The sequence below is a fragment of the Lipotes vexillifer genome, unplaced genomic scaffold, assembly GCF_000442215.2.
Source record: "Lipotes vexillifer unplaced genomic scaffold, Lipotes_vexillifer_v1.1 scaffold1362, whole genome shotgun sequence".
In the NCBI taxonomy this organism is placed as follows: Eukaryota; Metazoa; Chordata; class Mammalia; order Artiodactyla; family Lipotidae; genus Lipotes; species Lipotes vexillifer.
Genome location: NW_006777552.1, coordinates 1,077,919 through 1,105,609, shown reverse-complemented (window position 1 = coordinate 1,105,609; position 27,691 = coordinate 1,077,919). Strand labels below are relative to the sequence as shown.

The window sequence follows — 27,691 nt, the reverse complement described above, 5'->3', positions numbered from 1 at the left end:
CATACAGACTGAAAGTGAGAGGATGGAAAAAAGGTATTCCATGCAAATGGAAATCAAAGATAGCTGGAGTAGCAATACTCATATGAAATAAAATAGACTTTAAAATAAAGACTGTTACAAGACACCAACAAGAACACTACATAATGATCAAGGGATCAATCCAAGAGGAAGATATAACAATTGTAACAATTGCACTCAACACAGGAGCACCTCAATATATAAGGCAAATGCTAACAGCCATAACAGGAGAAATCAACAGTAACGCAATAATAGTGGGGGACTTTAAGACCCTACTTACATCAATGCACAGATCATCCAGACAGAAAATCAATAAGGACACACAGGACTTAAATGGCATATTAGACCAGATGGACTTAATTGATACTTATAGAGCATTCCATCCAAAAGCAGCAGAATACACATTCTTCTCAAGTGTACATGGAACATTCTCCAGGACTGATCACATGCTGGGCCACAAAGCAAGCCTCAGTAAATTTAAGAAAACTGAAATCATATTAAGCATCTTTTCCGACCCCAACACTGTGAGATTAAAAATCAACAAAAAGAAAAAAACTGTAAAAAAACACCAACACACGGAGGCTACACAATATGCTACTAAATAACCAATGGATCACTCATGAAATCAAAAAAACACCTAGAGACAAATGAAAATGAAAGCACGACGATCCAAAACCTATGGGACCCAGCAAAAGCAGTTCTAAGAGGGAAGTTTATAGCAATACAATCTTATCTCAGGAAACAAGAAAAATCTCAAATAAACAACCTAAGCTTATACCTAAAGCAACTAGAGAAAGAAGAATAAACAAAACCCAAAGTTAGTAGAAGGAAAGAAATCATAAATATCAGAGCAGAAATAAATGAAATGGAGACAAAAAAAAATAGAAAAGATCAACAAAACTTAAATGGTTCTTTGAAAAGATAAACAAAATTGACAAACCTTTAGCCAGACTCATCAAGAGGGAGATGGCTCAAATCAATAAAATTAGAAATGAAAAGGTGAAGTCACAATGGACACCACAGAATAAGAGACTACTACATGCAACTGTATGCCAATAAAATGGACAACCCAGAAGAAATGGACAAATTCTTAGAAAGCTGCAATATCCCAAGACTGAACCAAGAAGACATAGAAAATATGAACAGACCAATCACAAGTACCGAAATTAAAACTGTGATTTAAAAACTCCCAACAAACAAAAGCCAAGGACCAGATGGCTTCACAGGTGCATTCTATCAAATATTTAGAGAAGAGTTAACACCTATCCTGCAGAAACTGTTCCAGAAAATTGCAGCAGAAAGAACACCCCAAACTCATTCTATGAGGCCACCATCCCGCTGATAACAAAACCAAAGATACCATAAAAAAAGAAACTTACAGGCCAATATCAATGATGAATACAGATGCAAAATCCTCAACAAAATACTAGCAATATGAATCCAACAGTACATTAAAAGGATCATACACTATGATCAAGTGGGATTTATCCCAGGGATGCAAGGATTTTTCAATATCTGCAAATCAATCAGTGCAATACACCACATCAACAAATTAAAGAATAAAAAACATATGATCATCTCAATAGATGCAGAAAAAGCTTTTGACAAAAATCAGCACCTATTTATGGTAAAAAACTGAAAGCATTTCCTCTAATATCAGGAACAAGAGAAGGATGTTGACCCTCACCACTATTATTCAACATAGTTTTGGAAGTCCTAGCCATGGCAATCAGAGAAGAAAAAGAAATAAAGGAAATCCAAATTGGAAAAGAAGTAGTAAAACTCACTGTTTGCAGATGACATGATACTATACATAGAAAAATCCTAAAGATGCTACCAGAAAACTACTAGAGCTCATCAAGGAATTCAGTAAAGTTGCAGGACACAAAATACAGAAATATGTTGCATTTCTATACAATAATAAAAAAAGATCAGAAAGAGAAATGAAAGAAACAGTCCCATTTACCATCACATCAAAAAGAATAAAATATCTAGGAATAAACTTACCTAAGGAGGCAAAAGACCTGTACTCTGAAAACTTTAAGACCCTGGTGAAAGAAATAAAAAATGACAAAAACTGATGGAAAGATATACCATGTTCTCTGAGTATACCACCCAAGGCAATCTACAGCTTCAATGAAATTCCTATCAAATTACCAATGGAATTTTTCACACAACTAGAACAAAACAATCTTAAAATTTGTATGGAGACACAAAAGACCTCAAATGGCCAAAGCAATCTTGAGAAAGAAAAAGAGAGCTGGAAGAATCAGGCTCCCTGACTTCAGACTATACTACAAAGCTACAGTAATCAAAACAATATGGTACTGGTACAAAAACAGAAATATAGATCAATGGAAGAGGATAGAAAGCCCAGAAATAAACCCACGCACCTATGGTCAATTAATCCACAACAAAGGAGGTAAGACTATACAATGGAGAAAAGACAGTCTCTTCAATAAATGGTGCTAGGAAAACTGAACAGCTACATGCAAAAAAAAAAAATTAGAAGCATCTTTAACACCATACATAAAAATAAACTCAAAATGGACTAAAGACTTAAATGTAAGGCTGGACACTATAAAACTCTTAGAGGAAAACATAGGCAGAACACTCTTTGACATAAATCACAGCAAGATCCTTTTTGACCCACCTCCTAGAGTAATGAAAATAAAAACAAAAATAAACAAATGAGACCTAATTAAACTTAAAAGCTTTTGCACAGCAAAGGAAACCATAAACAAGACGAAAAGACAATCCTCAGAATGGGAGAAAATATTTGCAAATGAAGCAACTGGCAAGGGATTAATCTCCAAAATGTACAAACAACTCATGCAGGTCAATATCAAAAAGACAAACAACCCAATCAAAAAGTGGGCACAAGACCTAAATAGACTCTTCTCCAAAGAAGACATACAGGTGGCCAAGAGGCACATGAAAGGATGCTCAACTTCACTATTAAAGAAATGCAAATCAAAACTATGAATTTGCAAATGAAGCAACTGACAAAGAATTAATCTCCAAAACATACAAGCAACTCATGCAGCTCAACATCAAAAAAACAAACAACCCAATCCAAAAATTGGCAGAAGAGCTAAATAGACATTTTTCCAAAGAAGATATGCAGATTGCCAACAAACACATGAAAGAATGGTCAACATCATTAATCATTAGAGAAATGTAAATCAAAACTACAATGAGATATCATTTCACACCAGTCAGAATGGCCATCATCAAAAAATCTACACACAATGAATGCTGGAGAGGGTGTGGAGAAAAGGGTCACCCTCTTGCACTGTTGGTGGGAATGTAAATTGATACAGCCACTATGGAGAACAGTATGGAGGTGCCTTAAGAAACTAAAAATAGAGCTATCATATGATCCAGCAATCCCACTACTGGGCAAATATCCTGAGAAAAACATGGTTTGAAAGGATGCATGCATCCCAGTGTTCACTGCAGCACTATTTACATGGAAGCAACCTAAATGTCCATCAACAGATGAATGGATAAAGAAGATGTGGTACATAAATACAATGGAATATTACTCAGCCATTAAAAAGAATGAAATAATGCCATTTGCAGCTACATGGATGGATGTGGAGACTATCAGGTGATAGTCTCCAGTGAAGTAAGTCAGACAAAGACAAATATAATATGGTATTACTTACATGCGGAATCTTAAAAAAAAATGATACAAATGAATTCATTTACAAAACAGAAACAGATTCACAGACTTATAGAACCAACTTATGGTTACCAGGGGGTAAGCATGGAGGGGAAGGGAAAGATTGGGAGTTTGGGATTGACATGTACACACTGCTATACTGGAAACAGATAACCAACAAGGACCTTACTGTATAGCACAGGGAACTCTGCTCAGTACTCTGTAATAACCTAAATGGGAAAAGAATATGAAAAAGAATAGATACACATATATGTATAACTGAATCACTTTGCTGTACACCTGAAGCTACCACAACATTGTTAATCAACTCTACTCCAATATAAAATAAAAATTAAAAAAAAAGAAATATCATATTAAATAAGCTTCTGGTCGTTAAATGAAAAGAGAAACTGAAAGGGTAACTAGGATTTGCTACTTGAAGCACTGCCACCTGCTAGGACAGAGTTAACACCAGAGTATGAAAGAAAACTTCCCTTTAAAATTCACTGGGCAATTTTTATGAACTCATTTTTTGTAAGGCAGGAAAAATAATCAGGCAAGCAAAGGTGAGGTATCTTTGGAAAATTTAATTTGGACCATATTTTCTTTCTTTTGCTTAAAACATCAAATATTTCCATACACTTTGGGTTCCACAACTTACAAAGGGGCAGTGGGTTTCCTGCAGTTACATACTGTACCCAACTTTCTATAGAAAGATCATACATTTTCCAACCTTGCTTTTGAGTATTTTCTTAAAAATGCTTTAAAGGTTCCTTACAGTCACTGGCAAGTAAAACAAAGTAAGGCTTTATTTTCTCCTTTTTCCCCATTTTTGGTACTGCATGTTGGAGGAATAAGGAAGGAAGACTTGTCACATCAGTGCCGGTACCCTGGGGATTGCTGCTGAGTCCTCCACGTGTATCCATATCATCGAGGCCCTGATGTACCCCTGCACAGAGGAACCTGAGATGGGTAAGTGCTGAACAGCCTGTCACAGCCATTTCGCAGCACAGGGGGTCTGTGGCTGCTGGTTCCTGTCAGTGTTCACAAGGCTCCTGGACTCCAGGGGTAACAAAGGAACTAGGATCAAATCACAACCAGAGGTCTCCCACCTGGCACTGCAGTTCACATCTGCCGGCCTTACAATGTGCATTTAAAGACTAAATGTAATTACTGAAAATAACACAAGAAAAAAATCCCATTACTAATTCCCATATCAAATTACTAGAATGAAAATAAAAGCATTTGTCTGATAAAACATGTTTTCTATGTCAGATGAAAGCAACTCCCTTGCAAGATAATCTCAGTAATGTATATTTGTCAGTATTCATATACTTTTGCCTGGTACACAAATTTCTGTAATTGCATCATCTGAACAGGTCATTTTTCAAACTTGTAGTCTCATTAACTTAAAAAAGGGATAGATAAGGCAGCCAAATTTAACTAATTTTGGTTGCAGAAAAACATCTCAGACATTAGCCTTCTTCTTCTCAAGTGTTAAGAGCATATGATTAAAAGGTAACAGTTTCTTCTCTTAACAGGAAACTAAGCAGCTATTGTTGTCAAATCTATCTTTAGTAAACACAGGGCCCTCATAAATATAAAATTAAATTCTTTTGAGGAATAGGTTTGTGATTTTAGGTATGCAGGATTTACATTTATTCGCTGAATTTTGTGGTAAACAAACGTGTGGTCTTCCCATCTTTCTTTCAATACACAAGGGATTTCTCCATCGTCTCAGCTGGCTCTCACACACAGATGGCAGGCTGGTCATCTCAGCCACATGTCACGTGATCTCAGAAGCCCTGCAAAAACTCCTGTAGCTGGGTGACGATCTCGGTGTCCACTGTTTCCATGAGGGACTGGAAGCCTTGCTCTCCCAGCAGCTCCTGCTGGGCCTTGAGCTTCTCGTAGATGAACTGCTGCAGTGACACGGTATGCACAGGGTCCTTCAGGGCCAGCTGCAGGACAGAGAGGAGCCACACTGTGTCAGAGAGGCAAAACAAGTTCCTCTTACATGTGAGTGACTCAATTCTTTGTAATCTCTTTCACAGCAACAAAATTGCTTCTGCCTCCCTTCTTGCAAGGGATTCTAAAGGAGCCTCATTGTGGAAAAGTTTGTCAAAGAAAATTTCACTCAATTAGTCTAACCTCAGCTCCCTAGGGCCTCTAAGCATAGTCATCTGATTAGCCCAATTTCTCAACAGTTCATCCATGTAAAGAATCAAAACCTGGTGGAAAGTATCCTAAAAGGAACATAACATGCCAAAGAGCACTTAAACACAATTGTCCAGGGTTCCTCATAGGAAGATCAGGTACTTTATTGTGGCAGCTTAGTGAGGCCCTCAGGACTGACAGAGGAAACACTGCCCTATCCTGGATTATTATGCTACTTATATACATGTATATTCTTCTGGTTAAAAAAAGAAAAATAATAAATAAAAATAGATTTTAACAACCCAAACACGTGCTCCTCCTCTTCCATTGGGATATTTGAAAAACAAAAGAAATATAATTAAATAAAAATAACCCATCCATCCACTTCCTAAAGATAACAATCACAACAGAGAACATTCTGGCCTTTTCTGTGCCTGTGGTATGCACATACATACACATAAATATACAATTAGTTCTGTTCTTTGCACTTATACTATCACACAAAAAATTCTACTCTAACACAGTTTAAGAATTCTAAATCAACTTATGTCATAATTTTTTTGTTATAGGCATGTTGAAGTAATCATGGTCTAGATTAAATACAATTTTAACTATAATTTTGCTGAATAATCTTTCACAAACACTGTTCCATGTTACAACCTATACAGCCTTTCCTCTACATTTCAAATTATTTCTTGAGGATATCTACCACTATTTCAGAAGGATTACTAGATTAAAGTGCATAGACAATTTTATGACTCCTGATATGTATTATCAGGTTGTTTTTCCTACAGTTTGTACCAACTTAAAAGGTATGAGTTTTCAGCTTGTGACACTGTTACCACTGGTATTATCAGTATTTAAATTCCTTAAAATCTAAGAATTGAAAAATAACACAACTTTGCTTTCAGCTATATATTGCTCTCATTATCAACAATGCTGAAAATGTGTAAGGCTTTAAGTAAAGTGCATGAGCTTCTGTGTGAGAAATTCTTCTCTTTCCTTTACTGAGACTCAATTCTATTCTACGTAGATGAAGCAGCTGAGTCAGATATGCAGTTTGAACAATGTAAGTAGATTTTATTTTATTTATTTTTTAACATCTTTATTGGAGTATAATTACTTTATAATGATGTGTTAGTTTCTGCTTTATAACAAAGTGAATCAGCTATACATATACATATATCCCCTAGATTTTAAAATAATGACCACAAATAGAAAATGTAACTGAGAGGTAGAGACATAGGAGGCATGAATGTTAAATTAAACCCCTTATGTGAACATTCCAGAGTTACAGGCTAAATCCAAGGCAAGGGTAATTTCAATACTCATTCTCCTGGAAGATGGATAGGAGAAAGAACAGCAAGAAAAACTGCAGACACAAAGCCCTAAATTCACAAGCCTGAAGATATCATTCTACAAAATGCACAGAAATCGAAGATGAACATTTAAAAATATCTACTCCCTTAAGCAACATGACATAATGTTCAATATCATTTTAATTAGTAAGCAACAGACCTTACTAAAGAGGATGTGAACTTTGTTGAAATATCAGTCACTAAAACCACCTGCTACAATATGAGTGAAGAGAAGCTGAGCTTGAAGCTAATGTTCAACAAATCACTCCCACTACTGAAACAAAGCTTAAGAGTGTGGTTTAAATGCTGTTTCAATCTGCTCTAAGAAACTGTAAACAGATAACTTATCACATCTCCACACTTTAATTTCCAACAGACTAATAAAAAGGAAAAGTATCCCCATACTAAACCCCACCAGCTATGGCATAACACGACATTGGTATATATTTTTTAAAGTGTATTGATCAGTCATTAGAAGATTAAAAGTATTTCTGTTTTGTAAGAAGAGTTGTGGAGGGAAGAAGTAATTTAAAAAAACATACAGAATCTCCAATTACATACCTTACAAGATCTTAAAGAAAAAACAAAACACACACTACTTTTAGTGAAAAAAACTACACGCTCAAAAATAAATGTCTGTTTTGGCTTCTGGCAGACATTCCTTAATCATGGTTATTAATACCTTCTTTTGAAGAAATATATAAAACAGATTGACCACATGTTCCCTAGAGAAGAATTATCATTGCACATGCACTAAAAATCCAGATATCATTTCTTTGAATGCAATAATGCCTATAGTCAAGAGACCCTGAAGTCACTAACAACATTTTCAAAACTATTACTTTTATGCAAATAATGTCCACCTAACATAATGAACTTAATTATCTGATTTAATGTGAAAAAATACAGAATGCCTAGCATGTTTACGAGGTGGTATGTTCTTGAGAAAATAATTAGTTTTCTAACATAATAAGTAAATTATAAACAGGAAGATGTTGGACGTTATATATAAACAAACATAAGAAGACTCTAAAAGATGGAGAGAAGAAGGCAGCACAGCACCCAAGGAACAACATGGTGTTGAGTGCCCTTTCTTCTTGCCTCATAAATTCCAGATTTGGGGCTGAAGAAGCCAGCAACCTGGAAACACCAATGAGCACAGACAAAAAAAGCTAAAACAAATAGCCTACTCTCTAGCCAAAGGACAAGGAAAGGGACCACAAAGCAAGACAAAAAACTTTTAGACAATAATTGCTCTACTTCAGCCAAACACCAGGAATAAACTGTGGCCCCAGTCCCACTGAGCTATTAGAAGGATTCAACCCACCTCCCATGTCTGTGGAGGCCCTTGGGGATCTTGAACTCTCCCCTTCCTCACCCACGGAGGTATCAGTGGAGGCTCAGTGGGGAACATGGCCTCTTCCCCTACCTGGCAGTAACAAAAGTGGTACATCCACTTCTTCTGCCAGAGCAGTATCAGAAGCAGCCAGCTAAAACAGGTTTAAATAAGATGCAGAGTCTCATAACACAATACCAAAAATGCCCAGGTTTCAATAGAAATCACTCACAATACCAACCAAAAGGACAGGGCATGGGCAAGAGGGAAGTGGATTTAATTATAAAAGGGCAACTGAGAGGTTTTGTGCTGATAGAAATGTTCTATATCTTGGCTCATTAACGTCAATATTCTGGTTGTGAAGTCACAGTTTTGCAAATGCTATCACTGGAGGACATGGACAGCAACAGTTTATAAACCAGAGAGATCATTAATCTGGCAGCCTCAACCACCAAGAATACACTGGGAGGCAAGGAAATAACTTCTGAAGGTGAACGACCAAAATAGTTTGACACCTATATGCGCAAATTTAAACAAAGTATTCATAGAAGAATCTTACAAAATCAAATTATTTATTCTTCTTTCCCACACATTTCTAACAGGTGTGATTACATTTGTTAGGCTGCAGGTTTGCTTAGATGCACAAATCTGAGGAGATAAATACCTGCTACAAGGAAAACAAAGGCAGCAATACTGAGGCTCAATTGACAATATGAAAATATTGGGGATAATGGGAAGAAACAGAAAACTATTAAAAAACAGATCCAGACTAGATACAATGTGTGGTATTTTGGATTGAATCCTGCAACTAAGAGATTAGTGGAAATCTGGTGAAATTTAAATAAAGTCTGGAATTTAGTTAATACTAATATACCAAAGTTGGTTTCTTAGCTTTGATAAATGTACAATACTAATGAAAGATGTTGATATTAGGGAAAACTGGGTGAAGGGTGCATGAGAACCCTCTGTACCTTTGCTACTTTTCTGTAAACCTAAAACTATTCCAAAATAACAAGGTTATCTATCTTTATGCCAGTACCATACTGTTTTAATTACTATGGCTTTGTAATATATTTTGAAGTCAGAACGTGTGATGCTACCAGCTTTGTTCTTTTTCAAGACTGTTTTGGCTGGCTATTCAAGATCTTTTATGGTTCCATATGAATTTTAGAATTGTGTTTTTCATTTCTATAAGAAATGCCATTGGGATTCTGATAGGAATTGCACTGAATTGGTAAACTGCTTTGGGTAGTATGGACATCTTAACAATATTAAGCCTTCCAATCTATGAACATGGATATCTATTTGTTTGTGTCTTTAACTTCTTTCATGAATGTTTTGTAAGTTTTCAGTCTACAAGTCTTTCATTTCCTTAGTTAAGTTTATGCCTAAATATTTTATTCTTTTCGATGCTATTGTAAATGTGTTTTCTTAATTTCCTTTTCAGCTAATTATTAGCATATAGAAAACACACCTGATTTTTGTACATTGATGTTGTAAACTGCAACTTTGCTGGATTCATTTATTAGTTCCAGCAGTTTTTTTTTTTTTTTGCGGTATGCGGGCCTCTCACTGTTGTGGCCTCTCTCGTTGCGGAGCACAGGCTCCGGACGTGCAGGCTCAGTGGCCATGGCTCACGGGCCTAGCCGCTCCACGGCATATGGGATCCTCCCGGACCAGGGCACGAACCCGCATCCCCTGCATCGGAAGTCGGACTCTCAACCACTGCGCCACCAGGGAAGCCCTCCAGCAGTTTTTTTAATGGTGTCGTCAGGGTTTTCTATATATAAGATCATGTCTTCTGCAAAAGCAGACAATTTTACTTCTACTATTTCAATTTGTATGCCTTTAATTTCTTTTTCTTGCCTAACTGTTGTGGCTAGGGTTTCCAGTACTATGTTGAACATGCAGAGCAATGGAAATGAACAGAGAGATCAGAAATAAATGCACACATATAGAGTTACCTATAGATCTTCAATAATGGTGCCAAGAATGCACAGTGGGAAAAGGATACTCTCTTCAACAAATTGTGTTGGAAAACTGTATATCCACATGCAAAAGAATGAAACCCTCATCTTACACCACACATAAAAATCTACTCAAAATTAATTAAGGTCTTAAACATAAGACCTCAAACTGTAAAACTCTAGAAGAAAACATAGGGGAAAAGATTCATGACAGTGGCCTTGGCAATGATTTCATGGATATGATATCATAACCAAAACACAAATGCAACAAAAGCAAAAACAAACAAGGGAAACTATGTCAAACAAAACTTTAAAAAGCTATTTTAAAAAAAGGATTCAGACTAAAAAAGTACATACCTCTGTGGCCATTTGGTTGGGGGACAAGCTGCCCTAGACACCTCAATGAGCTGACACAAATGTTCATTATATATACAGAATGTTTAAGCAGCAAGACTTGCAAGCTCATTTTCAAAATGAGAAAAACTGACAACCCTAAGCTTTGAATGACATCCAAAGCTGATTTTTCTCATGTTAACGGCATCAGTAGATGGCACTAGAATACAGACTTCCAAGTTCTTGGTTTGTTCTCTTTCTGTTGCTTCCATATGCCTAACCCCCATTCTTGCCCTTCAAGAAGGCACATGATTATTTAAGAAATATTTCCTTTAAAATGGTTATGATAACATTAGGAACCTTATAACAGGTTTCAGTTATTAGCAGAAGATAACTAGCTAGAATTCCTGACTCCAGGGTTATGCTTAATAAATGAAGTGCTAAATAACCTGACTTACTTCAAAAGTACATACATTGGATTTTAATAAGCAAGTCTGGTATTCCCTGGTTCTGAAATTATTAACTTGAAGACCGAACGGTTCTGTATGGCTCTGTACAGTTCAGAATGGTTGAACTGTGTATGAGGTCCTTCTGCTGGTAACTATATAGCCTTCTGACCTACAACAATTGACCCATAGGTGTTTAATCTTTAAAGCTGGTATAAGATTTTTAGCTCCTGTGGTGCTACTTACGAAGATGTACATTTCTTGTTGAGATTTTTATTCCTTAAAACTAAAATATAATTCACTGCATTAATCTTCAATTTCACCCAGCAGATACTCAGTAAAGCTGAATCTTTTATTTTTCTTAGGTTATGTGGCATATTGTGTAACTGCTCTCTTTTCAAGTCTCCATACAACCTATGATAATTTTCAGAAATTATTTACTGTAACATTTTTTCATATGATATTTTGCTAAAGAGAAAAAGTTTCCTACCTTAGAAAAAAACAGAAGATCTTTTTAAAAATAATATACTTTCTATGAAACCTGGTAGATTATGTATAAACACACTAGCTATGCAACAGGCCAAAAATATTAAAGAAAAATTTGCTTATAACAATGTATAACCATGTGGTCTGCAAAAATTCCGTAGTTTGATGAAAATATCTTTTGTTTAAAATTATCTTCTTTTTTGACCTCTGATTGTTTCACCATAGGTAACTCAATTTCTAAAATATATCTAAAACATCTAAATTTCTAGAATCTCTTAGGATATAAACTCTTTTAATTTGGTGGCTTAACAAAGAGTTTGAGGCCTGCAGATGCCAACCAGAACCCACCTAATTAATAAGACTCGGCAATGCAAATTTATTCACTAACTACATCAAGTGTGAAACCCAAATTCCAAGGGAGCCACCTGAGATTTTTACTTTATTCTATTTTTAAATGTATTTTTATTTTAATCACTGTTGTGGCTGTTCCCTGAGGAATTTAAACTACAATTTCTATCTGATGAGCTTGTAAGTAAAGGAACTATTTACACTGCTATGTCTAGAAAGACTGGGACCCAGACTTAATGAAATAAAAATGACAGCACACGCCTATCTCAATGACAAAAACTTAAATTTCAACTTAGTTATTAGCTTGTAACCTACGTTTTCTGATACAATTATTATTCTCTCCACCAGTCCTAGACCATTACTACCTGGGTATTTTTACTCTAGTTTCAATTTTTTTCTAGTTATACCTTTCATAGGAGGGTGCATCAACTCTTTGCAAAGTAAGCTTAAGAGAAATGCAAAATTTAAACAATGAGCCCAGGTATTTATTTCAAGTCCATCTCTGAGGAACAGAACACCTGCTTATTTCTTCACATTTGTCTCAGTATGGAATGTTCTTCATGAGAGCAATGAAATAGAAATCAAAATATATTTATATTTACTAAACTCCAAACACAAGCAAGGCATGTGCTAGGCAGAGGCTAGGTCCTTCACCTATAGTATTTCATTTAAAACTCACAATAAGGAATCTTAAGGAGGCAAGGGAGCCTTCAGCAATTTAACCAAAAATCCTTAAAGAACAGTGGTTCTCACCCTTGGCAGCACACTGGGAATCGTTTGCGAAACTTTTAAAAATGATGACATCTAAGTCTTACTTCTACAAATTCTGATTTAACTGGCTTCAGGCACCAGGATTTTTAATAGCTCTCCAGGTAATTCTGATGCACATCTAAGTGTTACAGAAAAATTTGGAAAAACCAGCTTTGAGGACTAAGGTCTCAAGTGAACCTAAAAAAAACTCTATATTTTTACATTTAGTAAAATAAAAGAATACAGGTAATAGACTAAATAAAACATATGAAACTTAATTCCCATTTACCACCATCTATTTCTAGAAACTCTTCAGGGCTTCCTTTCTCCTTTAGTTTCAGTGAGGCATTTTTAAATTCCTTTTGCTTTACTTGTATGCATACTAGGCAATGTCAGTGTCTTTCTTTTTTTTCTCACTGTCTGATTCCTCCACCATCACAAAGTTTAATGCCCTCTGACGTTTGGGTTTTGACTCTAGAATTCATTATCCAGTGGTATGTTTGTGTTTAGTTTTAAAAAGTTATTTTTTTAACATGTTAAAAGCATATTATTATTCTATTCCTATTTCAATAGAAGCTTTGCCAGGGATAAATGGTGAATTTAATGCTAGATTCAGTTTGCTAAGGGTAATTTATATTTTCGCATCTATATTTATAAATATAAACATTTACTGTTTTTCTTTTTTCTGTTTCATTCTTTTCCTGACAATTCCCACAGCTTTCTAGGTTTTAGAATAGTTCCACTAGCACAGCATTACCTGTTCCTTAAATTTTGATACTACAAAAGGAAGGAAGAAAAGAATGAAGGAAAAAAGGGAGAAAGAAGGAGAAAAAAATGGGGGAGGGAGAGAGAGAAGGAAAGCTGCTGCCAAAAGGATGTCATTAGAAAAGTTAAACGCATTAAACTGCTTATTTTAATTGATAGTACATTCCAATAAAACCATTTGTAAAATGAGCATATAAACATTACTGAGTACTGGGGGAGGGTGTTTTATTGTTCTTTTTTTTTGAGGAGTGGGGAGGCAATTTAAAACATTTCTTCCATGGCTATTATACATCTATTTCTACCTGGTCCTAAGTTTTTTGTACTTTTTTTTTTTTGTTTTTGTAATTTACATTTTATTTAAAAATTGTCCATTCTTACAAGATTTTCCATTGATTAGCCAAGAGCTGCATGTATAACTCCTGAAGTTATATGTGTCCTTATCTCTAATATTGATATTTATATTCACTCCCCCACCCCTTGATTGTGGCTCACCAGAGTAGCAGCTCATGGAGGTCAGGTGAGCAATGGAGTTTTTTTTTAAGCTCAGGTCCATCTCACAGTGGGACCAGTGGGTTGCCCATCTTGTGGCTATTTCCCAGTTCCAGAATGTATAATTGGAATACACATACTTAGCATCTGGAAGAATCCCCATATTGGGTTCTAGGTTTCCTAAAGGTTGACTTTTGCTTTTTACTCACAACTTGAAATGAGTTTTGCGTTGATTTATTTTCATTCTTTCTTGTTTGATAATAACATTACTTAAGGCTATGTATAATTTAGTTGTACCCACATGTTTTTATGTGTAATAATCTCAGTGGAGTATGTCACCTAATTAAAAATTGCAAGCTTCCTCTTTAAGATATCATTTTAAAAATTTTATGTGACCAATATTTTTCTCAACAATTGCTTAATTTCGGGTTTCACTTCATTGCAGTCAGATAATATGACCTATACTATTTCTACTCTGAAAAACTGGAGGTATTTTTTGTAAGCCTCGACTATGCTCTTTTTTTTAATGTTTTATGAACATTTAACAAAATGTATGTTCTATTTATAGGGTAAAATCTTTATTTACAGCTACTAAATTAACTTTACTGATTATATTATTCAGATTTGTCACTACACAACCACTAGGAGATCCTCTTAGGTTCAACTTTACATAGGATCACAAGACTACTATAGGCTATCCTTAGCATCAGTTTACTCAGAAGGCCATGGGGATGACATGATATTGCAAAATGGAAATGTGTCGAAAGATAAATTTTGCACCAATAAAAATGTTATGATAATAGGTGTATTTTTAGAACCCTGTAAAAATATGCTGCCTTTTCAAATGACCATTTTCATGTTTTATGAAAGCATTTCTACTATAAACCAATTTTAGCAGTAAATAAAGCTAATTTTACTGTGTAAATTAAGGACTATCTCCATTCAATTTCCAGCAACAGAGTTATGTCTTTACATTAAAAAAAAATCAATTCTAATACATAACTAAATTAATAAATAAGAGGAAGATGCCCTCCTTCCAGTCATCTTAACATCAGAGTAAAATGACTATATAACAAATGACTATATAACAAAGTGTAACAGAATACTGAATTTAATAACATAAATGCTATTAAATTAGAACGGCCTGCTAGATATATAAATATGTTACCACTTAGCAATGCCTCTGATTCTACTTCCTACTCAAAGATATTATTAATATTCATGTTTGTCCAATCTGTGACATAATATACTATAAAACCAAATATGTGCCATAATACACTGATCCAATTATATGTAGTTTCCAGGTGATACAGAGAATGGAAAAGATTTATAAACAGAAACAGTGATGAAAACTCAGATGAGATTTTCTATTTGCAATCTAAATGCTATCTTTGGATATGCTCAGTTTTCTGAATATCATTTATTTCTGTGTATAACCTTATTAAAGGGACTGAGAACATCAGAGTGAGCCATCTATAGGCAACACCAGCTCCCTTCTCTCTGCTTATTGCTCCAACTGCTTCTATGGTTCCAAGGAGTGAGATCACTAGCAAATATTATGAGAATCTCTACTTTCCTGAAAGATGCTCTACAAGGTCAAGCTATCAGGTGAAGGATTGAAGTGTAAGTGCTATAAACAGGAAATTCCAAAAGAGAGCTTTTAAAGCCAAGAACGTTTAATAAGGAGCCAGTCAGCGCCCTCAATCTACTTCAAAAACTGGGATTATCATTTATCAAATTGTAAACCATCGATAATTTATAAAAATGAAAGAATATGACAGGAATGAAAACTTCCCATTCTGACCATCTGCTGATATAGCAAAATTGTTAGAGAATTTGCAGTATTTTAAGACATGCATTAATTCACTATTTCTGTGAAGGGAAAAACTATTCTATGGCTGTTTAACCTACATTTGCTGGAGTACCTGAAATGATCTCATACATGATTTAAATTACATTGTGTGTTTATTGTAGTAGGCATGCTTGGCACAAAACAAAGGAATAACTGCACAGCAGTGCCTCCAGAACTGAATTATCTGTGGAAGTCAAGTGGAAAACTCAAAAAACAGCAACACTATGATTAACAAAGATGTAACACTATGATGTCTTTAGAAAACAACATAATTCAAGCATTTCAAAATGTCTGTCCCACTATTACCTTTTAATGTTGGAGTTTATTTAAGTCTCAGAGAACCAAGCCTATCAACATTTATTTTGTTTACATAAAAACAGAGTAATCACAATCAGAATATCTACAATACCCATCCGATTTAAGACCATAAATGATCTTGTACCAGTCTCTGAGAATTACACTTGTTCTTTATTCAAGGAATAAATTCATAATGAAATGAAACTAGTAGAGTTTTAGAAGCAATTCATCAACACCTAGTTACCACAGGCCAGATCTTTCCTAAAAAAAGGTCACCCAAATCTCCAGCTCATGTTAACTGCTGATTTATACACGTTTAAGAAATTTGCTACCACTAGCATCTAATTCAATGAAAAGTTACTGAGAATCCACCTTGTACCATTCTACATCCACACCCTGTATGTAAAACGTGTTTGGGGGGTAGGGTGGAATTAAGGTAACAGGAAAATTAGTGGTGTGATAAATTTTTATATTAAATAGTAAAAAGCTGCTGCATAAAATGTCCTTTGGAATGAGGCAGCACTGTGTGTATGTGTGATGAAGGGAGGAGATAAAGAGAGAAGATGGGGGAGGTGAAGAGGGTGCCAGCAGACAGCAAAGAGAAGATATTTCTCTCAGGTATCCAGGTCAGAAGAAAGCTAGCTGGTTATGTGGTACATCCAATGGCATCAGTATTCACTGGGTGGAAGCAGTTAATCTGTAGTTAAATGAATGGCGTAGGAAATGAATGGAGTAGGAAAACACTGTCAAGTTCTCTTAGCAAGCATAACATTGCAAGCCTCTCCCCAACTGTATGGCTAAGCACAACCTCAAACCTTTTCTTACCAAAAGTTTTCTGCTCTATTTTTTCATTTACTGAGAAATTTTTTAAAAAGCCATCAGATGGTAAATTTCTTTTAAAATACATATATTGGGTTGGCCAAAAAGTTCGTTCGGGTTTTTCCAAATGAACTTTTTGGCCAACCCATTACATCTGGTCTACAATGAAAATAAAGGAGAATAGGATTTGCATGAGAAACACTGGCTCAATAACCAACTTAGTTAGATATTCTGTAAAATAGCCAATAAGTGATTTTTTTCCCCAAATAATTGAGTTTTACAACAACAACAAAAAAATGACAAAGTGAAAAGATCCCCTTTTATTTAGAGAAGCTCTTGACAGGATGCATTATAGTTTTTTTGAGTGGAACACAATTTTGTTTATAAAAGACAAAACCATTTATAGCATGCACTTATAGCTGTTCAGTTAAAAGAAAATCTGTAGATTTTTGGTGCAGTGGGCCCCACAGGTGGCAGCCTGTCGGATGATAAAAGGTAAGAGCTAATGGAGAGGCTGTATGGTTAATAGTTCTGGAGCTTATGGAAATGAACAAAGGAAACAAAGAAGAGAGCCTATAGTGTGACAATCAGTCACATTACATAATGGCCATTTTCTTAAAGAAAAAAAGTGAACATCTATAAAATTCATATGTAAAGTATGCTAAGGAATTATGAGACAAATATCTATACAGATAACTTTGGTTCAAAGGAAAGAGAAGAAACAGTTATTAATAAGCAAGGCCTTCTACCCATGAAATGTGAAATGTAACAATGAAAATGTGGACATATTTCTGGAATTCAGGGTTTATACCCTAATTCACAAATTTCAAATGGTATCTTAAGTTTCATGGTCCACTGTCATTTATGCAGTCATAGCAGATGAATAAGCAAATTCCTGGTAGAATATGGTTGTACAATGATCTTCTACAACACAATCTGACCAGGTCACTCCTTTAATGACAACTCTTTAACAGCTCCCTATTCCTACCAAATAAAATCCAAATTCCTAGCTTTCTATGGCCGCTGTAACAACCACAAATTTATTACCTTCTGGTTCTGTATATTAGAAGGCCAGAACAGTCTCACCGGGCTAAAATCAAGGTGTGTCAGCAGGGCTGCCTCCCTTTCTGAAGGCTCCAGGGGAGAATCTGTTGTCTTGGCTCTTCCAGATCTAGAAGGCTTCTTCCTCCATCTTCAAAGCAATAGCAGGTTGAGTCTTTCTGACACTGCATCATTCTGACCCTCTCCCTTCTGCCTCCCTCTTCACCTTTTTTTTTTTTTTTTTTTTTTTTTTTTTGCGGTACGCAGGCCTCTCACTGTTGTGGCCTTTCCCATTGCAGAGCACAGGCTCCAGACGTGCATGCTCAGCGGTCATGGCTCACGGGCCTAGCCACTCCACAGCATGTGAGATCTTCCCGGACTGGGGCACGAACCCCCGTCCCCTGTATCAGCAGGCGGACTCTCAACCACTGCGCCACCAGGGAAGCCCTCCCTCTTCACTTTTAAGGACTCTTGTGATTACATTTGGCCCACCTGGATAATCTCCCTTATGATCAGCTGATTAGCAACCTTAATTCCACTTTGCTGTGTAACAAAACACAGTCATAGATGATACAACATATTCACAGGCTCCAGGGACTAACTAGGACATGGATATGCCTGAAGATGAAAGAGATTATTCTGCCTACCACACTTATCATATGGTATACCAGGCCCTCTACAACCCACCTTTTTTTGACACACAGTAGGCAGCTAAATAAATGTCTGGGTGACATTCCTGCCACTACCCACAGTTCAGTGAAATAAAACAAAGAATTACTTGTCCTGAGTATTGCAGGATGTTTAGCAGCATCCTTGGCTCCTACCCACTAAATGCCAGTAGCACTTCTCTGGCCTTGTGACAATAAAAAATGTCTTTCAGACAATGCTGTAAGTCCCCTGGGTGGGGTGGGGGGCGCAAAATTACACTCAGTTGAGAACCACTATTAAACAAGGATCTACTGTTTGTACGTAAAAGTAAATGTAAACCTACTTAATTCACACAATGACATAAAGTCATTTTGACTAGGGTTAAGAAAGTCATCGGTTTCTTCATTTCTTCCAGCTCAGTAAGAAAGTGTGGGGAAGAAATTAATTCTGGTTTAAGTTAAAAGAAAGTTATAACTAACACCTGGATAGTTTCTATAACAAAACCTTTCCTCTTTTATATCTGTTTTTATTTTAAAGTAATTTATTTCAAGGTGACAGTTCCTGAAAAATCCAATGACTTATTAATATGATCTTCACATAAATAAGTACAAAATTGTGCAAAGCTGTTTTAAATCATTTCACTTTGCTAGGGTTTATGTAAAAATGAATTAGAGTGGCTAGGATATAATGAAATCCGTATCATTTAATTTGTAAATTCTTTAGTTAACAAATCCTCTTTCATCAGAAGTGATATTTTATTTGTGAACATATCACTTTATACAGGAGAATTAAATCATTTTAATTGTTTTAAATTAATATAAATGGACATGTTCTTTCTCATATTTTCTTCATTTGACTCTGAATCATGGTAGCACACCCTAGCTTTTGGTATAAGCTATGTCTTTATTCACATCACACAGGGTGAGACAACAAAGAAGCAATTTCAATGCACTGCTCAAAAGAACTAGCTGGAGTATGTATGTATTAGACTGATCTAAGGAATATTCTGAAAGGAAAATAAATCTGCAATTCTTAGCATCAAAATAGCCAGTCTTATGCCTCTGACTTTCAAACAATACAGTTTTTGCTGTTTTCCAGCATAACTATTTCCCACTTCAGACCAAGGTAATTAACAATTATTTAGTAAGTGTTCAGTTTACCTTAAAAGTTATATTATGGTGAATTTTCAAGTAAAATATCCTTAGAAACATCATTATGAGTATTAAAACACATTGTTAGGCTACAGTTATTAAAATAGGCAGGGTTATAGACTACAATTTGGAGTTCTGAAATAAATCCATGTTAATCTGGCAACGGAGAATCTGATTGATAAAGGTGGCATTTCAAAACAGTAAAGACAAGACAGGCTACTGATTAATTTTGTGACACAAGCCATATGTGTATGTATATGCGTGTATGTATTTATATATTTATATACATATACATATACAAAAAAAGCTGATGCTCTACTTCACTCCTTTATCAAAAAATTTCCAGTTAAAGATTTAAATGAAGTAAGCCCATAAAAACACAAGAAATGATTTCTTAAGAGTGGGGTAGCCTTTCCAATCACTCTATAAAACCATACACAACAAAAGAAGAGTTCGAAAACAAAGTCAAAAACCAAAAAAATGCTGTCAAATTAAAGAGATGAAAACAACTACCACGGAAAACTCAATATACAGTGATGATCTCTCAAAGAGCAGGGCAGATCTGGACTGATCATGTCCTCAGAAGATAGCACTTCGTCTTTCAGAAAGAGGGTCAAATGAAGTGAAAAGAAAAAAAGCCTCACGGATAGTTGTGAGGGGGAATCTGAGAACTGAAGCAGAGACAATTTGCAAAACTGTACCAGGACTCACAAAACAGAAAAGCTATCCTAAACCATGACATGCAAGACAAGCAATCTAAACCCATACTATTTTACCACAGCTCATTTAGATCCACATATTCCAAGACAAGAAAACTGACAACTGATCCAATGGTAACTGCACTGAACTCATGTTAAAGGTAAGACCAATAACTGACCCAGCAAATTGACTGGCTTACAAATTCTAAGCAATCCTTGACAAGACCATTCTGTAACTAAACTCCAGCTCCCAATGTGTACATTCTCCCTTGTAGTAACAAGCTAATAAACCTAACTTTGTTCCTAGTTTTAGATAGATATACAGACAGATAGATAGATAGATAGATAGAAACAAAGATGAGAATTAAGGGCTGATTTCTTTAATCTATAAACAGCTTGTTCAGGTTACTGACTGTCGCCTAACAAACTAGTCCAAACTAGATGGCATAAAATAACAACTATTTTTTAATGTTAATGGAGTCAGTGAAGCCGTCTTGGAGTTGGAACCACCTGAAGAGTCACTCACTCATGTGTCTAGCAGTTAATGCTGGTTGTTCCCTGGGACTTCTGCTGGAGAAAATAAGACCTATGTTTTCCTTGTGGATGCTTGGGTTTCCTTACAGCATGGCAACTGGCTTACAAAAATAAGTGTCCCTAGGGAACAAGGTAGAAGCTATATCTAATGATCTAGACTCAGAAGTCATAAAGCACCAGCAAGCCTGACCAGTTTCAACAAAAGGAAATACAGGCCTAACATCTTAATGGGGAAGAATGTCAAAGTCACATTTTAAGAATGGCAAACGGAATGGGAGATATTATTATGACTGTTCTTGGGAAACATAATCTGTCAGAAAACTCTAATTTAAAAGCAAAAAAACAAACAAATAAAATTTCTAATAGAAAAATATAAACAAGTCATTCATCAAACAAAGGGATATAAATGAGCTACAAGCATCTGAAAAAGGCTCAGCCTCACTCATAATTAGAGAAAGTACATTAAACAACAAATTACTGCTAACTATCATATCGTCCAGGGTACAGGACAACTCATGTACCACCACTGGGCACATAAATTTAAATTGTTAGTTGTTTTCCTTGAAGTGACGTGCTTACTTTCGAGAAAATGCATGCCAAATGCTCAAGTCTGAATGATCATGTTTATCTTTCAGCTGCTCTTCCACTTCCACATTCAAGTAGTGTTCATGAAAAAGGTTTAATTCGCTCACAACTCAATCACAAAGGTACTTTTCCTCAAGACCAACCACTGTCAGAGAATATTCCCATTTTGACACAAAATATTTAAAAGATGAGCATTCAAGAGTGGAGATATATGAAAATTAATAATTTGTACTATGTCAACAAAGACATTCTTAAATGAAACTGGAGCTTTAAAAAACTAAGTGTATGGTAGTGGAGAATATGATGACTGCTAGTATAGTTTGCTGTCACTGACCTTATTAATGCTGAAGTGCCAGCAGTTATACCCACCACTGGGTATGCAACATTGTTTTAGCACCACCAGTACAAATGTTCACACAATGAAAAGGGAAATAATATCTTAGTATTATTATGAAATCATTATTATTATGAAACAATAATACTGTTGAAAGGGTTCGGGGAACCCCTTGTTATCTGTGGGCTACACTTTGAGAACTGCTGCACAAGAGATGCATGGGATGGAGATCCATTCAATGGAAATTTCATTGTGTGCAGCTATTAGAAGAAGTAATGCAAATCTAAACTTATGTACAGGAAATATGCTCATGCATTTACTACATTTAAGAGGAATCAAGCAGCAAAATAGAATGTATAGTGTTTCTAATTTGTGAACTACATACAGTTGTTTATATATGTAAACTAAATGTTTGGAAAGATACATATAATGTTAGTAAACGTTGTCTTGGGGAAAGGGTATTCCACATCATACAATGATTTTGTGATTTTTTAAATTAGTATAGATTACTTTTATAATTAAAAAAAAAGTCTTCAAAATAGGAACTTCCTTACGTAGAACAGTTCTTTGAAAAGGCTTCTTAAATTTCCCTTTCCTCAAAAGATAGGCTCCTTATAAAAACACAATTAGCATACTGATAATTTATTGAGAAAAAGAAAGAAGCAGAAGAGGAAAGCAGGAGTAGAGTAGGAAAACCCATCAAGAAGACCGCCTAAAGTTCACTGTAATGTTACCTAAGTTCTCCCAAACCAGGTCATATTCTTCATCTAAAAATATGAAGACTATTTATTGAGTCAATACCACATTGCCAAAGTTTCCAAGTGAACAGTGGCAAATTACTGAACTATTCCTGATTAAAGTTTTCAGTAACAATTCAAGTAAATAATGAATAATGAGAGGCTGCCTATTTTTTTAATACTCAAGAACAATACTGATGTCAGCAGGGAATTAATTTGAGATCTCAACTAAAAGCAAAAACTTAGAAGCCATCACTTTATTTAGTTCCAAGAGCATTTTCAATAGAATTTTCTTTTCTAGTGTCTTTTGATTACTATGATGTAGCCTACTGTGAAAGATCTTAACCTCTTGATCTCAGACTATTTTTTGATTAACATTTTAGCTCCATCACAGGGAAAAACTGCTATCTCAGGAGGATGCCTGGTTATCAATTTGTGCCTTTATTACATCTCAGTTGGATTATTCAAGTCATTACTTCCTATCCTCTTGGATGGTTTAATGTTACTTGCAATTCCACAGTTTATAAGAGCTGAATTAACCACTGCAATAGCATATTTCAAGATATGGGGTAAGTTTAACATTGATTTTGAAGTCTCACTTGGTACAGAAAGTTTTGTTCAATCCAACTTTGAAATATCTAGTATTTTTTATATAGCTGGCCTTAGGTATATAAAAAATATACCTAGGATAACCTTTTTTACATTTTAGCATCACCTAGAAATGAAGATAAGGATAATTAACAGCAGTATAGCAGTCAGTCAAACTTATAGGTAGAATCTAAGCAAAGCACAGATAAAAACAAGTAGATCCTCCCATTTTAAGAAACGGGCTTTGTAATAAGCTAATGGCATTGAATATTTTTAAAGAATATGTATGTATTATTTACCAACATACACAAGAAACCAGGTTCTGTGGGTAGATAAACATGCTACCAAATACTGATTATAAAGATCAATGCTTTGTACATGGTGAGCATTCAAAAATGCATATGGAATGAATACAAGAGAAAAATAGCTCATTTTGAAGATGCTACTCTATTGCCACTGTGTGGAGGTCAAGAGAAGCAGTTGTGTAACTGCAGCAAGTAGAATTATTTGGTACCTGACTAAGAGTCAACAGAGAACTACTTTTAAGAGAATGGTGGACTGGGAGGATTTACACACAATTTTAATAAATTGGGCCTTAAGAGAATCAGAATGGTGAAAATATGTTAAGTGACAACCAAAAATAAGTGACAGCAAGCAAGCAATGTAAAAATTTAACCAGTACAACTGCTTTGCTTGCAAAATCAGAAGCAATCATTTATAGTCACTATTTTTCAAACTGTTCTTTAATATTAAAGTTTAAGAATTGAGTTTTAAAGCTTTCTAGGAGGCAGAGGAACAAAGACAAATTTTACCTATTTATAATGTTTTATAAAATTAGATATCAATAAAAACATTCATAATGAACAATTTAGATCTGATTTTCTTGTTAACAAACCAGCTTCTGAATGGCTTTTTCCTATTATCTATCTACAGACTTTATAGATCACTATGTAACAAAGACTGAAGAAAAAAATGAAAACATCTCAGCAATTCTGAAGGGAAAAAAAAGAATCAGATGGCAGGCCATAAAGTAACAAATGTGAGTACTTCTATGTTAATGATTAAAAAGCATTCAAGCCTATACTTCTATAGTTTCATTCAAGCAGTAGCATAAAGAATATCCAGTAGTATGATAAATGAGAAAAATCTGACAATTAGTATAATAGATTTTCAGGGACCATCTATGATACTATTATAGGTTACATAAACAGCCTGTAAATATTTCATATTCTTGTTGAATAAAGAAAAATGAGAAAACGGGACATCTTTCATTGTTATCAAAATAAAATTTGAAAACTTCACAAATTAGGCAGGGATTAAATAAAACAATTTTTATTTTCAGTAGTAAAAAGTTGTACCAAAAGATTATTTTAGTAATGTGAAAATAAGAGAAACGATTTTTTTCTTTCAATACTTTAAAAATGCTGCTCTGCTACTGGCTTGCCTGCACTGTTTCCAATGACAAGTTTGCCACTGGCCTTATCTCTTTCTCTCTCTATATAATGTGTCTTTTTCCATTACGCTAGGAGGTGGATCCAAAAAGATATTGCTGTGTTTTATGTCAAAGAGTGTTCTGCCTATGTTTTCCTCTGGGAGTTTTATAGTATCCAGTCTTACATTTAGGTCTTTGATCCATTTTGAGTTTATTTTTGTGTGTGGTGTTGGAGATTGTTCTAATTTCATTCTTTTTTAAAAATTTATTAATTTTATTTATTAATTTTTGGCTGCACTGGGTCTTCGTTGCTGCATACAGGCTTTCTCTAGTTGTGGTGAGTGGGGGGCTACTCTTCGTTGCAGTGTGGTGGCTTCTCTTGGTGTGGAGCACAGGCTCTAGGTGCATGGGATTCAGTAGTTGTGGCAGACGGGCTCAGTAGTTGTGGCTCGTAGGCTCTAGAGCACAGGCTCAGTAGTCGTGGCACATGGACTTAGGTGCTCCGCAGCATGTGGGATCTTCCCGGACCAGGGTTCAAACCTGTGTCCCCTGCATTGGCAGGTGGATTCTTAACCACTGTGCCACAAGGGAAGCCCCAATTTCATTCTTTTACATGTAGCTGTCCAGTTTTCCCAGCACCACTTATTGAAATGAGATTTGTCTTTCTCCATTGTATATTCTTGCCTCCTTTGTCATAGATTAATTGACCATAGGTGCATGGGTTTATCTCTGGGCTTTCTATCCTGTTTCATTGATCTATATTTCTGTTTTTGTGGCAATGACATACTGTTTTGATTACTGTAGCTTTGTAGTATAGTCTGAAGTCAGGAAGCCTGATTCCCTCTGCTCTGTTTTTCTTTCTCAAGATTGCTTTAGGGGCTTCCCTGGTGGCGCAGTGGATGAGAACCTGCCTGCCAATGCAGGGGACATGGGTTCGAGCCCTGGTCTGGGAGGATCCCACATGCCACGGAGCAACTGGGCCCATGAGCCACAACTACTGAGCCTGCATGTCTGGAGCCTGTGCTCCGCAGCAAGAGAGGCCATAACAGTGAGAGGCCCACACACCATGAAGAGTGGCCCCCACTTGCCACAACTAGAGAAAGCCCGTGCACAGAAACGAAGACCCAACACAGCCAAAAATAAATAAATTAATTAATTTAAAAAAAAAGATTGCTTTAGCTATTAAGGGCCTTTTGTGTTTCCATACAAATTTAAAAAACTTTTTTCTACTCTGTGAAAAATGCAATTGGTAATTTGATAGAAATTGCAATGAATCTGCAGCTTGTCTTGGGTAGTATAGTCATTTTGACAATATAGATTCTTCCACTCCAAGAACACAGTACATCTTTCCATTTGTTTGTGACATTTTTTATTTCTTTCACCAGGGTCTTATAGTTTTCGGAGTACAGGTCCAGGTCCTTTGTCTCCTTAGGTAGGTTGGATTTTGCTTTTAAGCTTTGTTTGGCAGGAACAGAGCAATACCTAATCTAGGGCTAATTTTGCTCCACTGCAAAATACAATTCTGAGTCCTCTACCTAATACTCTGTGAATTCTGAGATTTCCACTCTGACATGAGGGACTACTCTCTGCTCTGTGTCAGCTCTGAGTATTGTTCTCGTAACAATCCATTCTGGAGGTTCTTTCTCTGGACTTGGGTAACTTCTGCACTTGTATGTGCTAATCAGTACTCAGGTGAAGACTGAGAGGGGACCCACTGAAGATCCCCAAAATTCTATGTGAGCAGCTTCCTCTTCTCTGGTAACCTGAGCCACTCTGGTGTCTTCAGATTTCCAGCTTCCTCTCCTCAAATCAGAGAGACCACTGGGCTCTCTAGGCCACTCCCTGGAAACTGAAGGCAGTAATATGTGGCAATCAGCGGGCTCACAGTGTTTGTTTTTTGTTTCTCAGGGATCATTATCTTTCGTATTCTGATCTCCAATATCTTTTTTAAAATGCAGGTGGTAAAGGCAGTCAAAACATACAGAAAGGACTTCCCTGGTGGCACAGTGGTTGGGAGTCCGCCTGCCGATGCAGGGGACACGGGTTCGTGCCCCAGTCCAGGAAGATCCCACATGCCGCGGAGCGGCTGGGCCCGTGAGCCATGGCCGCTGAGCCTGCGCGTCCCGAGCCTGTGCTCCGCAATGGGAGAGGCCGCAACAGTGAGAGGCCCACGTACCGCAAAAAAAAAAAGACATACAGAAAAGTTGTTATGTAAGTCTAGCAGAGGGCAAGATCATTTCTGTAACTGGGTATGGGTAGGAAAGGTGATCAGTGAGAAGAGAGAGTGCCTCATGAGAAAAGTGGCAAAAGAGTAAGCTGAGTGGAGAGAAGGAGGATAAAGGGGCTACTCCAGATGGAAGGACTAGTATGAACTCCATAACAGAGACAAGAAAACATAGATATGAACGGAGATAAGTTATTTGGTTTAGGAGACAGCATGGGGAAAAGGAAGACAAGCCTCAAAAGGTTGGCTGGAATCATATTACAGAGGTCTGTAGATTAACAAGGAGTTAAATTCTTATTGCAGTGGTTCTCAACCCTGGTTGCACATCAAAATAATATGTGCCCCTTTAAAGAAATATGTATGCTTGATTCCCAGGCCCAGAAATGTAGTAGGTCTAAAGCAGGGAGGGAGGCAAAGGATATGGTTTGTCCAAAGTTAAAAACAGCAGAAAAACAAGGATATCTAGGTTAAAAGCTGGGAAAGTGATTATGAAAACAAGGACGAATTATGGGGCTCCAGATAAAGGTACAAAACAGATCTACCAGGAGAAAAGGAATAGTTAGTGAGGAAGAAGAAGAGGTTGTGATGAGAGAGAAATGTCAGAGTTCAGGATTTTGGATGAGATCAGTTC

At 36.0% G+C, this 27,691-nt stretch overlaps 1 protein-coding gene across 1 annotated transcript in view; it reads right to left on the bottom strand.

Moving 5' to 3' along the window:
* Window positions 1–4,248: 4,248 nt before the first annotated feature.
* The window catches only part of IPO11 (importin 11), a 200,350-nt gene continuing 176,907 nt past the window's right edge, over window positions 4,249–27,691 (bottom strand). Inside the window, exon 30 of the mRNA XM_007451173.1 lies at window positions 4,249–5,646. Coding sequence (XP_007451235.1) covers window positions 5,482–5,646 — 165 coding nt within the window. The 3' untranslated portion in view covers window positions 4,249–5,481. The remainder of the gene's footprint in view (window positions 5,647–27,691) is intronic.